This window comes from Mirounga angustirostris, unplaced genomic scaffold (assembly GCF_029215605.1).
Source record: "Mirounga angustirostris isolate CCGP_5_RB_7025 unplaced genomic scaffold, mMirAng1.0.hap1 SCAF_10, whole genome shotgun sequence".
NCBI classification, from domain to species: domain Eukaryota; kingdom Metazoa; phylum Chordata; class Mammalia; order Carnivora; family Phocidae; genus Mirounga; species Mirounga angustirostris.
Window position 1 is genome coordinate 116,397,464 of NW_026991718.1, and position 18,349 is coordinate 116,415,812.

The 18,349-nt window shown below is 42.7% G+C and overlaps 1 protein-coding gene across 1 annotated transcript in view; it reads right to left on the minus strand.

Moving 5' to 3' along the window:
- Nucleotides 1–17,149, minus strand: part of SAMHD1 (SAM and HD domain containing deoxynucleoside triphosphate triphosphohydrolase 1) — a 56,211-nt gene extending 39,062 nt beyond the window's left edge. The window contains exons 1-3 of the mRNA XM_064573139.1: nucleotides 16,842–17,149; nucleotides 12,354–12,420; nucleotides 7,983–8,055 (exon numbers count right to left, since the gene is read on the minus strand). Of these exons, the coding sequence (XP_064429209.1) occupies nucleotides 7,983–8,055; nucleotides 12,354–12,420; nucleotides 16,842–17,049 (348 nt within the window). The 5' untranslated portion in view covers nucleotides 17,050–17,149. The remainder of the gene's footprint in view (nucleotides 1–7,982; nucleotides 8,056–12,353; nucleotides 12,421–16,841) is intronic.
- Nucleotides 17,150–18,349: the final 1,200 nt, after the last annotated feature.

Sequence of the window (18,349 nt, forward strand, 5' to 3'; positions counted from 1 at the left end):
AACCAAGAGTTGGATGCTCAACTGACTGTGCCACCCAGGCATCCCCCCAAATCTTTAAATATATGACAATCAGGGGTGTCTGGCTGGCTCAGTCAGTGGAGCATGCAACTCTTTTTGTTTTTAAGATTTTATTTATTTATTTGACAGAGAAAGAGATAGCGAGAGCAGGAACACGAGCAGGAACCCAAGCAGGGGGAGTGGGAGAGGGAGAAGTAGGCTCCCCGCTGAGCAGGGAGCCCGATGCAGGGCTCGATCCCAGGACCCTGGGATCATGACCTGAGCCAAAGGCAGACGCTTAACAACTGAGCCACCCAGGCGCCCCAGAGCATGCAACTCTTGATAGGTTTGAGAGTTTGAGCCCCACATTGGGTGTAGAGATGACTTAAAAATAAAATATATTTAAAAAATTAAGTAAAATAAAAAGAAAATCATATATTGGCCTATTCTTTCCCCTTATATAAAATTAACGTAACCATCACAAACAGAATCTATTTTTATTATTTTTTTAATTTTTTATATTTTTAAAGATCGTATATATTTGTCAGAAGAGAGAAAAAGAGCGAGCACAAGCAGGGGGAACAGCAGGCAGAGGGAGAAGCAGACTCTCCACTGAGCAGGGAGCAGGGAGCTGATGTGGGACTCAATCCCAGGACCCTGGGATCATGACCTGAGCTGAAGGTATCTTCATCCTTAACCAACTGAGACACCCAGGCATCCCAAGAATCTATTTTTTAAAAATATTTTCTTTCTTTATTTGAGAAAGAGCATGAATGGGAGGAGGGGCAGAGGAAAAGGGACAAGCAGACTCCCTGCTGAGCCGGGAGCACGATGCGGGGCTCAATCCCAGGACCCTGAGATCATGACCTGCGCCAAAGTCAGATGCTTAACTGACTGAGCCATGCAGGTACCCCTAGAATCTATTTTGTTGGTTTCTCTTCAGATCACAAAAATTATAAAAAAAAAAATTCTGTAATCTACTTTTAATCCATTTAAGGGTCTAAGTTTTTACTGTCAAGTTTTTGGGTATAATAACTGGTTAAAACAAAGTAAATTTAAGCAGCTTTATAAAAAAAAATAAAGAGAGGTGACTGGTGGCTCAGTCGGTTAAGCGACCAGCTCTTGGTTTTGGCTCAGGTCATGATCTCAGGGTTGTGAGATCGAGCTCCATATAGGGCTCCACACTGGGTGTGGAGCCTGCTTGAGATTCTCTCTCTCCCCCTTTCCCTCTGCCCCTTCCGCCATGCACTCTCTCTCTCAAATGGGTAAATAAAATCTTAAAAAAAAAAAAATAAAGAACTCACTGAAAATCATTTTTAACATATCATAACTTTTCATGTCAAAATGCATCATGAGCAATTAATCATTTTACAGATCTTAATAATTATCCTTTAAAAAAAGATTTATTTATTTTAGAGAGAGAGAGACCATGCACTTGTGCACAAAAGTGGGGAGAGGGGCAGAGGGAAAGAGAGAACCTCAAACAACTCCAAGCTGAGCGTAAGCCCAACAGGGAGCTTGATTTCATGACCGGAGATCATGACCTGAGCTCAAATCAGAGCCAGAGGCTCAACTGACTGAGCCACCCAGGTGCCCCATCCTTTTTTTTCTTTTTAAAGTAAGCTCTATGCCCAATGTGGGGCTTGAACTCATGACCTGAGATCAAGAATTGCATGCTAAGGAAAAAAAAAAAAGTTCCATGCTCTACAGACTAACAGACTGAGCCAGGCACCCCAATAATTATCCTTGTAATGGCTTCATTTCATTAATGAACTAACTTTTTTTTTTTTTTTAAAGATTTTATTTATTTATCTAAGACAGAGAGAATGAGACAGACAGAGAGCACATGAGAGGGGGGAGGGTCAGAGGGAGAAGCAGGCTCCCCGCCGAGCAGGGAGCCCGATGCGGGACTCGATCCCGGGACTCCAGGATCATGACCTGAGCCGAAGGCAGTCGCTCAACCAAGTGAGCCACCCAGGCGCCCCAATGAACTAACTTTTTTATAAAAAGATTTTTTAATTAATTTTTTAAAGATTTTATTTATTTGACACAGAGAGAGTGAGAGAGAGAGCACAAGCAGGGGGAGTGGCAGGCAGAGGGAGAAGGAGAAGCAGGCTCTCTGCTGAGCAAGGAGCCCAATCTGGGGCTCATCCCAGGACCCTGGAATCATGACCTGAGCCGAAGGCAGCCACTTAACCGATTGACCCACCCAGGTGCCCCTGATTTTTTAATTTATTTTGAGAGAGTGTGTGTGTGTGTGCGCGCGTGCACGCGCCCGTGGGAGCACGTGAGCGAGTGAGGGGAGGGGCAGAGGCAGCAGGACAGGCAGAATCTCAACCAGACTCCACACTGAGCATGGAGCCTCACGACCCAGAGATCATGACCTGAGCCAAAATCGAGAGTCAGATGCTTAACTGACTGAGCGACCTAGGTGCCCCATGATGAACTAACATTTTTAAACCATTCCTTAATGTTGGGCAACAAGTTGTTGGTAATTCAAGTTATGTTATTTCATATTCCCTTTCTAACTTTTTTTTTTTTTAAAGATTTTATTTATTTCTTTGACAGAGAGAGAGACAGCGAGAGAGAGAACACAAGCAGGGGGAAGGGGAGAGGGAGAAGCAGGCCTCCCGCGGAGCAGGGAGCCTGATGCGGGGCTCGATCCCAGGACCCTGGGATCATGACCTGAGCCGAAGGCAGACGCTTAACGACTGAGCCACCCAGGTGCCCCTCCCTTTCTAACTCTTAACGAGTATGAATATATTAAAGTGTTTTGATCAGTGTTTATAATGTTATTTTTATTATCCCAGTATTATTTAATATAAACTGCTTACACTTACTTTTCACTTTTAAAAATTATATGATACTTTACTGTGTTAATAGCCAGGAAGTTTGAAAAAGTCCTATTGTCTATGAATTGTCTCCTATATATGCCAAACACTGAGGATGAGATGAGTAAGGCACAATTCCTGTCCTCTGGGGGAGATAATAGAATATATGTCCAGAGTAGTGGAGTGGTCAGTTCTACCCAGAAGAAAAGAGAGAGGGAGCTATCAGAGAAAGATACAGAGCTGGTGATTCTAGAATTTAACACATATTAAGAGAAAGTACATAAAGCAGGCATTTTACTCACTTAAGATTCATTTGACAAATTAGCACCTGTTAGGTCAAACACTATAATTCCTCCTCACTGTTACACAATTCCCACCTTCAGAGGCCGACTAAATTTAGCATGAAGAAAATTGAACCAAGAATAAAAGGTTGTGACCTTGGGTTAGGCAATGGTTTCTTAGATACAACAAAAGCATGAGAGACAAAAAGAAAAAAACTAGGGGTGCCTGGGTTAAGCATCTGCCTTCAGTTCAGGTCATGATCCCAGGGTCCTGCTCAGCAGGGAGCCTGCTTCTCCCTCTCCCTCTGTTTGCTGCTCCCTTTGCTTGTGCTCGCTCTCTGTCAAATGAATATTTATAAAAAAAAATAAACTGGACTATATCAAAATGAAAAGCTTTTTGTGCTTTAAAGAATAGCACCAAGAAAGTAAAGATGATCCAGAGAATGGGAGAAAATATTTGCCTATCATATATCTGATAAGGGACTTATATCCAGAATACATAAAGAATCTTTTTTTTTTTTAAGTAATCTCTATGCCCAATGTGGGCATTTGAACTCAATGTGGCCCAATTGAACTCATGACCCCGAGATTGAGACTTGCACGCTCTACCGAATGAGCCAACCAGGAGCCCCAGCTTGTAGACTTTTAAGCGACTGAATCATGAGCTATGTGAATTATAGCTCACTAAAGCTGCCCTTTAAAAAAAAAAAAAAAGAATAAAAGGTGGATACCAAATTAGAGTAGGAATCAATTATTTGTTCGGCTGTACTGCTGCTGAAGCTAAAATCATATAAGCTATCAATTTCATTACTATACAGTGACTCAGTGACTAAAGTACTTAGTAACTTTAAAATCTGTTTTAAACAACTATAAGTTAAAATTTATAAATGTGGTTAGTTTCCTGTTTCTGATGAAAACAGAATAAAAGTGAGCAAATGAAACTGTTGTCTTGAATATTACTTCAAAAATATTTTGTTGTAAATTTTAACTGTGAAAATGGGGTCACAGAGATCATCTGAGATGATCTCACCACACCCCCTATGCTGCCCTTCTCATGAAGGACAAAACAGATTACAGGATAGCAACTTTCTTCCAACTACAGGACAAAATTGTTAAATATCATCTTTGATAAGTGATCACTCTAATTCTTCATGAAAAGAATGAGGCATTTTAATATTAGGAAACTTTTTCAGAAAGGGCTAGGATTTGATTATTCTTCAAATAAAATACTTGCTGTAAGAACCACTACTTGGCCTATAAAATTATTGTAGGACTGAACCAAACACATTCATTAAATATTTTCAAACATGGGGCGCCTGGCTGGCTCAGTCTGTGGAGTATGTGACTCTTGATCTCAGGGTTGTGACTTCAAGCCCCATTTTGGGTGTAGAGATTACTTAAAAATAAAATTTTTTTTAAAAAAGGCAGGGGGCGCCTGGGTGGCTCAGTCAGTTGAGCAGCCGAGTCTTGGTTTCGGGATAGGTCATGATCTCATTGTCACGGGATCGAGCCCTGTGTCGGACTCTGCTCAGCGGAGTCTGCTTCAGATTCTCTTTCCTTCTCCCTCTCCCTCCAGCTCACATGCACCTCTCTCCCTCAAATAAATAAATAAAAATCTTTAAAAATAAATAAGTAAATAGACAGATAGATAGATAGGGGGTGCACCTGGCTGGCTCAGTCAGCGCACACAACTTCTTTTTGTTTTTTTTTGAGAGTGAGAAAGAGAGCGAGTGCGTGCAGGTGTGTGTGCCCACACACATGCAAGTGGGCAGGGACAGCAGAGAGAGTGAAGGAATCTTAAGCGGGATCCATGCCCAGCCGTGAAATTCAATCTCACGACCCTGAGAGTATGACCTGAGCCAAAATCAAGAGTTAGACACCTAGTAGACTGAGCCACCCATGCACCCCAAGCACGTGACTCTTGATCTCAGGGTTGTACGTTCGAGACCCACTTTGGGTGTAGAGATTACTTAAAATAAAATCTTAAAAAAAAATATATATATATAAAATAAATAAAAAATTAAAAAAATAAAATCTTAAAAATTTTTTTTTCAAACATGATTTTCAGTGGATGATAAAGCAGGCTAACTAGCAAAAGTAAAATTGAAATATGTATTCTCATAGGGATCTTAGATAACTTAAATACTGTAAAAATACATAAAACACCACTGATGAAAAACATAAATGATGATCATGAGAAAGGGTGCAAAAGGAGAATGAGATACCCTACACCTTTGTCCAGGTCTGAAACTAAGTTTTCTTAACCTATAGATGTCAAAGGGTGAACAATAAGGTACAATTTCTGTCACCAACCAATCAAGGCACATTTCAGGTTCTTTTTAATTAATTAATTTATAATTCTTTTAAAAGTAGTTTCTAGGGGCACCTGGGTGGCTCAGTCGGTTAAGCGGCTGTATTCGGCTCAGGTCATGATCCCAGGGTCCTGGGATCGAGTCCCGCATCGGGCTCCCTGCTTGGTGGAGAGCCTGCTTCTCCCTCTCCTTCTGCCTGCCTCTCTGCCTACTTGTGCTCTCTGTCAAATAAATAAATAAAATCTTTAAAAAATAAAAAAAATAAAAAAATAAAAGTAGTCTCTACACCCAACATGGGGCTTGAACTCACAATCCCGAGGACAAGAGTGGCATGCATTCTTTACTGACTGAGCCAGCCAGGCACCCCAAGAAACATTTCTTTAATTATGACATCAGAATCATCCCAAAGAGTTTGTGAAAAACGCACCTTCCTGGGCTTACTGTAAATTCCCATAATCAGAATTTCTGGGATGAAGGCTAGGCAGTTGACCATTTGTTAAAATGATTTTTGGGACACTGAGTCTGAAAAAAAGGGCCTTTAAGGTCTGGAAGGAGCTGGGAGATGAGAAACAAACAACTATTGATAGATTAAACTTTAGAAATATATCTATCCTTTGGACTAATATTTGATACAAAAGTTTACCAGAATTGACATGAAAATTCAGTACAACTTTAGAAGTTATTCTATGACTGAGGGGAAAGTGGAGCTGTGTGTTGTTGTGAATGATTCTCAAAAGTGTAATGTAAAAAGAAATGTAATGTAAAATGAAAGTTTAAAGGGTGCCTGGGTGGCTTAGTTTGTTAAGCATTTGCCTTCGGCTCAGGTCATGATCCCAGGGTCCTGGGATCGAGCCCCAAGTTGGGCTCCCTGCTTAGCAGGGAAGTGTGCTTCTCCTTCTCCCTCTGCCCCTGCTCCTGTGCTCTCTCTCTTGTTCACTCTCTCTCTTTCAAATAAATAAATAAATAATCTTAAAAAAAAAAAGAAAGTTTAGGGGCACCTGGGTGGCTCCATCATTGAGCGACCTTTGGCTCAGGTCATGATCCCAGATCCTAGGATCGAGCCCCACGTCGGGCTCCCTGTTCAGCAGGAAGCCTGCTTCTCTCTCTCCCACTCCCCTGCTTGTTTTCCCTCTCGCTGTGTCTCTGTCAAATAAATAAAATCTTAAAAAAAAAAAAGTTTAAAACACTTACTGTAGGGCGCCTGGGTGGCCCAGTTGGTTAAGCAACTGCCTTCGGCTCAGGTCATGATCCTGGAGTCCCTGGATCGAGTTCCGCATCGGGCTCCCTGCTCAGCAGGGAGTCTGCTTCTCCCTCTAACCCTCCCCCCTCTCATGTGCTCTCTCTCATTCTCTCTCTCTCAAATAAATAAATAAAATCTTAAAAAAAACAAAAAACACTGTAAAATATAATTTTTATAAAGTTTAAAAAACATGTAGAACAATACTACATATTGTTTATGGCCACACATACACGTGTAGTAAAAGTAAAAACATTTGTGAAAATGATTAAACCCAATTCAGGATGGTGCTTTTGGGGGAAGGGGGGAAGAAAGGATGGAAACAGAATCTAGGAAGGGTACAAAAAAGGCCCTATATTGTTTCTAACATTTTGTTCTAAAAACAACAGATCTAAAGCAAATTAGGCAAAATGTTAAGATTTAACAAGCTGGGTAGTAGTCCACTTATACTTTTCTGTATGCTTAGTATATTTTAGTGGGTTTTTTTGATGTAAATATTCTGTGTTTAATTTAGAAAATGCAGTTTATGGGGCGCCTGGGTGGCTCAATGGGTTAAGAGTCCAACTCTTGATTTCAGCTCAGGGGCCCGAGCTGGGTGGGAAGCCTGCTGAAGATTCTCTCCCTCTGCCCCTCCTCTCCACAACTAGTGCATGTGTGTGCACTCTTTCTCTCTCACTCTCTAAAAAAAATAATAATAAAAAGAGAAAAAAGAAAATGCAGTTTAGAAGTATCAAAATCAACCACAATCCTATTACTGAGAAGCAGATTTCCTTCCATTCTTTTTAAAATGAATTCTTTTTTTTTCTTTTTCTTTTTATTTATTTATTTGTTTGACAGATAGAGACACAGGGAGAGAGGGAACACAAGCAGGGGGAGTGGGAGAAGGAGAAGCAGGCTTCCTGCCAAGCAGGGAGCCCAATGTGGGGCTCGATCCCAGGACCCTGGGATCATGACCTGAGCCGAAGGCAGATGCTTAACGACTGAGCAACTCAGGTGCCCCTTTTTTTCCTTTTAAAATGAATTCTACAGGGGGCACCTGGGTGGCTCAGTCACTTGAGCATCCAACTCTTGATTTCGGATCAGGTCATGATCTCAGGGTCCTGGGATCAAACCGTGCATCCAGCTCTGCCCTCAGCGAGGAGTCTGATTGAGATTCTCTCTCTCTCTCTGTCCCTCCCCCCAGCTTGTGTGCATGCATATGCTCTCTCTAAAATAAATAAATAAAATCTTTTAAAAAAATAAATAAAATGAATTCTACAGGTGTTCATTCTAAGTTATGTCACTTTATAATTCAAAAAACATGATAAACTCTGATTCCTCTTACCTTCATTGAATCAACGTGAATTTCACTCAGTTGTTGGATATAATTATGCAGCTTCTTTCTGTCCCCCAAGGTACTAGAATTATAACAGGATAAGCAAATGTATCATTATTTGCTTAATAATAATCCCTAGAGTATATAATAGTATATAATCAACTCTAAATTATCTACATTAATATAATGAGAAGTCAGATTAAAAGGAACAATTAATAATTCAAACATACACCCCCCTAGAAACTCTCCCTTAGGCTTCTGCCCTTGATGCTCTTCCCGTGGTAACTCAGACTTCAACATCTATGTCTCTACTGAGTGCTCAATTGATACTTCAAACTTATTTTAAAATCTACCTGAAGCTGACATCTTCCCTCACAACCCTGAATTTGCATGGTTCAAGGTACACTCTGAAGTAGAGCACAGTGAGAATGAAAAAGGACTTTGAAATCAGAACTGATTCACATCTTTACACAGAATCTGTGTGACCTTGGGAAAAAAAAAAATCACTCAAACTTTTTTAGTACATAAATGTTCTTATCCATAGCACAGGAAAAATGTGAGTACTAGGTATAACTCATGCACAGATCAAATATATATATATGAAGGTTATAGCTTTACTTGTACCCATCTTCCTTTGTCAGTAAGCCCTCATAATGCTCAAGGTTCAATAAATAAATTTAATAGGATTTAACGTAAACAGCTCAAAATCCTATAATTCATTATCCTGTGTCATTTACACTTACTGGTCCAAGCAAGTTAGCCTGACACCTGGCTAATTATTAACAGAACCAGCAGACAAGGGGCAGAATTTACTAATCTACTAGCTAGCTAATTAGATTGAAAAATCTTATGCTCAAAGTCCTAGATAGAGTCAGAATCACTACAATTGGCCTCTATATTGTACTCTAAGACTCATGATAACTACAAAATCTAAGAATGATTTTCTTGGGAGGTACAGAAGCATTATTACAGCTGATAAATCATAAAGCAGTATACCTTGTGTTTTCCTATTCCCCTACCATCCTCATCAGGTTGATGCAACAAGCACAGGGAAGTACTTACAGGTGATCTAAAACTGAGTCAGGTTAAGTATTGTTGCACAGTTGAGTATAACCAAAAGTTACAGCATAAAATACCAAACCTAAACCAATCTCACTGCCCAATATTTTCCTGAACTAATAATAGTCATCATTTAATAAAACCCAAAAAGAAACTATTCACAAAGAAATCACTGATGAAAGTATATAAAAATAGCCAACCAAAACCTGGTGTTTTTTTGTTTTATTTTAACAAAGGCTATAACAAAATACAGTATTTTATATATATAGTTTTGAAGATTTATTTATTCTAGAAAGAGGGGGAGAGAGCCCCCGTGTGTGAGTGGAGGGAGGGGCAGAGGGAGAGGAAGGGAAGCCTCAAGCAGACTCCCTGCCACCCAGGTGCCCCAAAATAAATAGTACTTTATTTATTTTATTTATTTATTGAGAGAGATAGTGATAGAGAGCATGAGAGGGGGAGAGTCAGAGGGAGAGGCAGACTCCCCGCTGAGCAGGGAGCCCGATGCGGGACTTGATCCCGGGACTCCAGGATCATGACCTGAGCCGAAGGCAGTCGCTTAACCAACTGAGCCACCCAGGCGCCCCAATAAATAGTACTTTAAACAAAATTTTCAAGTAGTCATGGGCTGGGGGGCCCTCAGTGGCTCAGTCGGTTGAGCCTCCGACTCTTGATTTCAGTTCAGGTCATGATCTCAGCTCAGGTCATAATCTCAGGTTGGTGAGATCCAGCCCTGTGTGGGGCTCCATGCTCAGTGGGGAGTCTGTTTCTCTACCTCTCCCTCTGCTTCTTCCCCCCTTCATGCACGCGGGTGTGCCCTCTCTCTAAATAAAAATAAAGAAATAAATCCTTAAAGTAGTCACAGGCCATAGTTAGACTACAGTAAGATTTTATTTCTGTATTTCATAATTTCTGAAATCTAAAATTTCCTACAACTGATATGTACATTTAATGTACTAATGTTTCTTACTTGTTAGAAAAACCTCTTAAATCAACGGTTGATCATAAACTTGAGAAAATTTAAGTACTTGTCTAAACCGGATTCCCCCTAGAAAGCAGAGTCTAGGACAACAGCTTACATACAGGTCGCTTATTTTAGGATGTGAATCCTAGGAAAGGTGAAACAGGAAAGGAGGGGGAAAGAGTACAAGGCTATATATATATATATATTTTTTTTTTTTTAGATTTTATTTTTATTTATTTGAGAGAGAGAGAGAATGAGAGAGAGAGAACACCTGAGAGGGGATAGGGTCAGAGGACGAAGCAGACTCCCCGCCGAGCAGGAAGCCCGATGCGGGACTCCATCCCGGGACTCCAGGATCATGACCTGAGCTGAAGGCAGTCGCCCAACCAACTGAGCCACCCAGGCGCCCAGAGTACAAGGCTATATTAATACACTGGTTGACCTGTACTACTGTGAACAACTTTGACTCGGATCTTTAAAGGCAGCTCTAGGGCGCCTGAGTGGCTCAGTCGGTTAAGCGACTGCCTTCGGCTCAGGTCATGATCCCGGAGTCCGGGGATGGAGTCCCGCATCGGGCTCCCTGCTCGGCGGGGAGTCTGCTTCTCCCTCTAACCCTACCCCCTCTTGCGCTCTCTCTCTCACTCTCTCTCTCTAATAAATAAATTAAAAAAAAAAAAAAAGGCAGCTCTAGACAGCAGAATTTTGCCATAATGGAAATGTCCTATATCTGCCCTGCCCAACATGGGAGCCTCTAGCCATAAGTGGCTATTGAGCACTTGAAGTATGGCTAGGTGAGGATATTTAAATTTAATTTACATTTAATTTACTTTAATTTAAATTAAATTTTAATTTAATTAACTTTAATTTAAATTAATTTAAACATGGAGCTGGTGGCTACTGTATAGGAAAACACAGTCCTGAAAAGTCCTGCAGAATCCACCTCATAGTTATAAGGTGAGTAATAACACGTGCCAGATAATGCTCATTTGAAATTCTATTTTGTTCACTCATGTCTCCCAAGTTCCTAGAAAAATTCCTAACACTCCGTGGGCCCTCCATAAATATTTGTTGAATAAATCAGTAGTATTTGGGTCCACAAAGTAAATGGTTCTCTTTAAAAGCAAGACTCTATTAGAGCAAATTCAATTAAAATAGTAAGCAACTATTATATCTAAGAAATAAGTAGTAAGGGGGACTTTGAGGAGACTGACGGGGTTGAAATGTGATTATGAAAGAGGCAAGATGAGGCTCTTGAAGATTCTGATCCAAAGGACATTTATTAAAATTCAAGTAAAAGTCCTAAGGTGATCTTTTCTCACAATCTGCTTCTATTATCAACTACTAAACAATAATGCATGAAGTAATTCAGTATAATCCTTTGTTTTGATTCTTTAGTTACTGTTACCACAAACAACATTTAGCTAAATGGAATTCCAGAAGGAAAAAACCTTATTTCACCACTGTTGCCAATTCTCTTAAAAAAAAAAGTCTCCATTTTAAGGAATATTTAAATATTTGCTCCTCAGCTGTGATCTTTAAAGTGAATCCACACTAATCTAGACCCTGCAACCTCCAGCCTTATATTTACTAAGGGCCAACATGCTAATCACTGTATGTACATTGTCTCATTATTATTTTCCATTTGACAGGTGTAGAAACTGAAGAGTTAAATTACTTGTCTCAAACCATACAACCAAAAAAAGGACCAAACTACTTTGGATTGCATCTTTAAATCTAACACCAGGTATATATTTCAGTCTTGAGATAACTTTAGGAAGACCTAGAAATATGTTCAAGATAAGGCTGCAGCCTTGATTTTTCTTGCCAACATTTCCCCCCTATCAGTTCTTACATATTTTATGGTGTGTATAATCCAATTATTCTGAACTTGCGAGTAAAAAGTTGATCACTGAAACTTCATGAAGGCTTGTCAGCAAAATTTTGTAAAATAGGAATCATTAGCAATATTAAACACAACATGTGCACAGTAAAACCAAGCAAACAAAAACAACTGTGTTGGGGCGCCTGGGTGGCTCAGTTGTTAAGCGTCTGCCTTCGGCTCAGGTCATGATCCCAGGGCCCTGGAATAGAGCCCCATATCAGGCTTCCTGCTCCACGGGAAGCCTGCTTCTCCCACTCCCCACGCTTGTGTTCCCTCTCTCTCTGTCAAATAAATAAATAAAATCTTAAAAAACAACAACAACAACTGTGTTAACCAGCAGGCAGGGGATTCTGTTTAAAACACTCTGTAGGTTTAAAATGAGGACAGTTAATATCGGTGATCATGTGCTTTGTCCCTCAGAGGTGAATAAAAAGGTCCTAAGTATGCTTGGCTACAAGGTGAATTTTATCATTCTTACCTTATTCCAAGACTTTCAAGATCACACTCATTAAGATGGAGTAGTGTTAAACCTGTAATTTCATTTTCTTTGGAAGAAAAGAGAGAAAAAAGATAAAATGGTTTCAATATTTACAGCATATGCATTTTTATTTCTTTCGGTTTGGATTCGCCAGATTTTACTCAGATCAACATTTACTAGCCACCCACTCTAGGAAATGAACTGTGCTAAGTTCCACTTTTTTTTTTTTATGATTTTATTTATTTATGAGAGAAAGAGGGAGCATGAGCTGGGGGCTGGGAGGTGGCAGAGGGAGAGGGAGAAGCAGGCTCCCCGCTGAGCAGGGAGCCTCACTTGGGGCTTGATCCCAGGACCCCGGGATCATGACCTGAGCTGAAGGCAGACGCTTAACTGACTAAGCCACCCAGGTGCCCCTAAGTACCACTTTTTCATTTGCCACTTGGAAAGTCTTTTTTTTCTCAACATGGGGCTTGAACTCACAACCCCAGGTTCAAGAGCCACATGCTCTACTGACTGAGCCAGCCAGGTGCCCCTGCCCCTTGGAAAGTCGTGCACTCCACTGAGTGCACAGCGAGGAGGGGCAGAGGGAGAGAGAGCCTTAAGCAGACTCCGCAGAGCCTGTCGCAGGCAGGGTTCAATGTCATGACCCTGAGATCAAGACCTGAGCTGAAGCCAAGAGTTGGGTGCTTAAAGGACTATACTACCCAGGCAACCCCTCAAGTGAAATTTTTTTTAATTATTTGAGTAAATTATTTGCAGTGAAGTCCCAGTTGCAAAATCAGCAGCTTCCTTCTAAAACAGGTGAGGTTTGGGGAGGGGGGGTGAATGAAGTCTAAATCTACTGTTCTTAGAATAGTCAGGTCAAAACCATAGCCTGGGGACACCTGGGTGGCTCAGTAGGTTGAGCTGCAGACTCTTGATCTTGGCTCAGGTCTTGATCTCACTTGATCCCATGATGGGCTATGTCCTGGGTGTGTAGCCTACTTAAAACACACAAAAAAGGAAGAAAGAACAATTCCAGTTCAGTAAAATTTTATTTTGTATTTTTACTTTAGTGCTATCCTAGTTTTCTAAAAATAAACTCTAAGACATATTTGAGGTGCCTGGCTGGCTCAGTCAGTAAAGTATGTGACTCTTGATCTTGAGGTTGTCAATTTGAACCCCACCTTGGGTGTAAGAGATTACTTAAATAAAAATTTTAAAAGTTTAAAAATTTTAAAAACTTCGGGAGCCTGGGTGGCTCAGTCGGTTAAGCATCCAACTCTTGATCTCAGCTCAGGTCTTTGGGTTCTGAATTCAAGCCCTGCATTGGGCTCCACACTGGGCATGAGGCCTACTTAAAAATTTTTTTTTAATTTTTTAACTTAGGGGCACCTAGGTGGCTCAGTCGTTAGCGTCTGCCTTCGGCTCAGGTCCTGATCACAGAACCCTGGGATCGAGCCCCGCATCGGGCTCCCTGCTCCGTGGGAAGCCTGCTTCTCCCTCTCCCACTCCCCCTGCTTGTGTTTCCTCTCTCGTTGTCTCTGTCAAATAAATAAAATCTTAAAAAAATAAATTTTTAAACTTAAAAAAACACTAATAAACTTGAAGATGTATTTTTTAAAAAAAAGACACTGAGCTATGCAATTATGTAATTTTACACAAATGGAATTATGTCATTTATAATTTATTTTTTCACACCTAAGAAGTCACAGAGATCTTTTTGGTCAATTTTATTAAACTACATCATTTTTAATGCTTGTCTTATATTCTACAATATAGATGCAGCATAATATATTTAACCAATTTTTTCTGAGCCTTATGCTCAGAAATGAGGATACTGGGACGCCTGGGTGGCTCAGTTGGTTAAGCAGCTGCCTTCGGCTCAGGTCATGATCCCAGGGTCCTGGGATTGAGTCCCACATCGGGCTCCCTGCTCAGCAGGGAGCCTGCTTCTCCTTCTGCCTGCCGCTCCGCCTGCTTGTGCACTCTCTCTCTCTGACAAATAAAAATAAAATCTTAAAAAAAAAAAAAAAAAAAGAAATGAGGATACCTAAATGAGCATGCCTTAAAATGAGTATACCTAAACCGATGTGATAGTTGTAAAGATTTTACCAGATAAAATATGAGAAGTGCATAGAAAGTACTTCACACAAAGTAAATGCTGAGTAAACGCTATCACTATTATGTATAACTATTATCAATGGATAGATTATTTCTACTTTTTTGCTACTTATAACCAATGGTTAAAAGAATGACCTTGAACATATTTCTTTGGGCACCTGTACAATTCTATCTGTAAATTCCTACAAGTGAAATTTCCTAAGTAAAAAGGTATTACCAAACTGTCCATGGTTTGAGCCAATAGACACTTCCATCAACTTCACTGGATTACCCATTTCTCCTATTATCAGTCTTTAAATATTTTTCTATCTAGGGGCACCTGGGTGGCTCAGTAGGTTAAGTGGGATGGAGATCTCAGGGTCGTGGGATGGAGCCAGAAGTTGGGCTCTAGGCTTGGTATGGAGTGGGCTTAGGATTCTCTCTCTTCCTCTTCCTGCCCCTCCTCGCCCTGCACTCTCCAAGAATAACTAAATCTTAAAAAAATTGTTTTAATTAAAAAATAAAAATAAAGATCTTTAAAAGAAAAAAGAAATGAGCAATTGTACCACGTGGTCAGTTTTTACCAATTAAAAGCACATAGTGAGGGGTGCCTGGGTGGCTCATTCGGCTAAGAGTCTGCCTTCAGCTCAGGTCATGATCCCAGGGTGCTGGGATCCAGCCAGGTCAGACTTCCTGCTCAGCAGGGGAGTATGCTTCTTCCTCTCCCTCTACCCAGCCCCCCTGCTCATGCGCTCGCACTCTCTCTCTCAAATAAATAAAATCTTAAAAAAAAAAAAAGGATGTAGTGAATTCTGCTCGTATTAGACTGGGTTCAAGAGAACAGATGATTCTGAGGGTTGATGAATTATTCTTTAGAACACCACTGAGGGGCGCCTGGGTGGCTCAGTGGGTTAAGCGTCTGCCCTGGGCTCAGGTCATGATCCCAGGGTCCTGGGATGGAGCCCCACCTTAGGCTCCCTGCTCAGCGGGGAGCCTGCTCTTCCCTCTCCCCACTCATGCTCTCTGTCACTATTTCTGTCTTTCTCAAATATATAAATAAAATCTTAAAAAAAAAAAAAAGAACACCACTGAAACAGAGAGCCAATAACATAATCAATTATATTTTGGAGACAGAAAATATAAAACTACTTCATTCCCACCTACTGCTATTCAGAGAAAAATTCCATCCAGAGTGGAGGAAAACCAAAGGGGAGAGAAGAAAACAGAAGTACAACTTCCGACACCATCAGCTATTTTTTTAAGCCTTTAAACAGTTAAAGTTCCTCCCACCCTAGACAAATGGGACTCCACCCCATAATTGCAGAAGTGTACTAAATTTGTAAATGATACCACCTTCCTATAGAACACTTCAGAGGATAAGACAGAGAGAGGGTAAGCTTCATATCCATTAGGGAAAGTTGAGTAGATTTCAAGTGGATGGATATTTGACTTGAGCCCACTGCTTAAAACTCACAACCCACACATCTCCCCATGTGATGTGGCCAAGGTGGGGGCTGCTGAGAGTCCAGTGGTCAGCTGAACAACCCTAGTGTTCAGATTTAACCAGGGAAACTGATTTTGGAGAGCTAAACATCAACATTACCGAGCTCTACAAGTACGGTCAACAAACATATTGAGCCCTACTGGGATGCTATGGTAAGGCAATGGGGATTCAGGGATTAACAAAACATGTCCCCACTCCCTTAGGAAAACCCCGCCCTGACAGATGATGGGAAGAAACTGAAACTTAACAGCCGCAGCACATACTCTAAGTGGCGAGTGTTCAAGGACCTGCAGCTGTAGCACCGAGGGGTCTCCTGAGCCCGGTGCGCCTGAATGACAGGTCTGGGGAAAACGTTCTGCTAAGAATAGGAACCGAGTCTCGCCCGCCCGGCGCTGCGGTGGCAAGTTCCCGAAGAAACCCAGCAGCATCAGGCCAGGGGCCCCACCCAAGTTCACAGTCCCCAAAGTCGGCTTTCTTCCAGCTGGTCCCCAACCCCAGAAGCCCCATTTCTCCTTCCTCCATCTCAGGGTGCACTCCTGGGCGCCCCTTCTGTACCTCCCCGCGCCTGGTCTCTCCTCCCCGCCTCAGGTTTCCGTTCTCAGCCGCAAGTCATTCCTCCCGAGGCGCCCCCCGCCTCAGGTCCACCCCTGCGGGTGCCTCCCCGCGCAGGTCTCCCTTCCCTGCTTCAGGGCCCCTGCTCAGGACGGCTCTCCGCCTCAGGTCAACCCTGGCTCGGCGCCTCAGGAGCACCCCTTTGGGACCTCCCGGAGCAAGCCTCCCTTCCCCACTTCGGGTCCTCTTTGAGGCCCCCAGCTCACTGCCCCAGGGCGCCCTCTCCTCAGGCCCGCAGTCTCCGCCTCGGGTCGCCATGCCCCGGCCCCTCAGCCCTCTAGCCCTGCTACCTCGGAAACGGTCCAGCAGTCGGGGATCACTGAAGCCCCTGCGCTTTAGGAACCAGCACACCTGCTCCGGGCCCCAGGTCTGGTGATTTGGGCGGAGTTCGGGGCCCGGGGACGTCTCCGCCGCCGCAGAACGGATGTTTGGCGGCGTTCTTGGGCTGCCATCGCATCGGGGTCGCTTGAAGGGCTGTGGCGAGTCCGCTCCCTGCATGACTAAAACCACCGCCGGCACAGCACAGTCAAGAACCGCGGCGCTTGGACGGCGCGCAAGCGCACTGACTGCCGGTCGCGGAGGACGAGTCCGCACAGCACTGCCAGCCTACTGGCCTCCCGCGCAGGCGTACTGACAGCTCAGACCTTGGGGCCAGGCAGCCCAGCCACTTCAGCCACCAGGCCCCTTTGCGCAGGCGCAATGACAGCCCAATGGTCCTCAATAGGTCCCGGAGTTCACAGAAAGGGAGCGACTAGAAGCAGAGCCAAGGGCGTGCTATTAAGGAGGTGAGGAAAGACTGTACCTAGGACCCGTGGAAGTCCCGGCACAGTCCGGAGCAGGGGCTCTTCTGGTGAATGGAGGGTGCCTTCCTCCAAATGAGTATCCCAGATGTACCCTTGGCCGTGTTGCAGATGCCCCAAACTTAAAGAAACCTAAAAGGCCATCAAGCTGGCCATCTTCCCAGTTAGAGAAAAATGGGCAAGAAGCTGATCTGGAAGACCCTGGAATGATTTCAAATCTGATATGAAGGTAGTCTTGCATTTCACAAGTTCTACAGTATTGCTGGGCAGTTAGAGGGCCCTGGGGGTGCCTCTCCATGAATCTTTTTTTTTTTTTTAAGTAACGTATAATGTATTATTCAGGGGTATAGGTCTGTGATTCATCAGTCTTACACATATCCATGAACTCTTATCTTCAGGTTTCCACACAGAAGTAGACTTCAAACTTCTCTCCAAAAGAATCCTCAACCCCTCTCTCCACCCCGACTCCCTGCCCAGAGGAAAGGAAGTGGCCAATCTGATTATGTGAAACAAAATTCACCTGAGGAGATTTGAAGATCTAACTGGCTTTATTCATGTAATTTTATTTTTTTTAAGCTTTTTTATTTTTTATTAGAGAGAGAGAGAGCACAAGCAGTGGGAGCGGCAGGGAGAGGGAGAAGCAGACTCCCCGCTCAGCAGGGAGCCCAATGTGGGGCTTGATCCCAGGATCCCGGGATCACGACCTAATCATGACGCTTAACCGACTAAGCCACCCAGGCGCCCCTAAGTGGCTTTATTCAGTGACTCACGAATAGGGCAGCATCCCATCTAGTGAGGACAAAGGAGATCTGAGGAACTGTACAAAATGGAAGGTTTTTAAAGGCAGAAAGGGGGTAAGACAAGGAAGTCATAGCAAAAGAAAGAATTATTTTAGGCAGAGTCCCCCAGCTTTGGAGAAAGGCAGGAGTCTACCAGGCTCCTGCCTCACCAGTGATGGCCAGGAAATTCCAGACTGGTTAAAGGTCACAGTCCTGGGA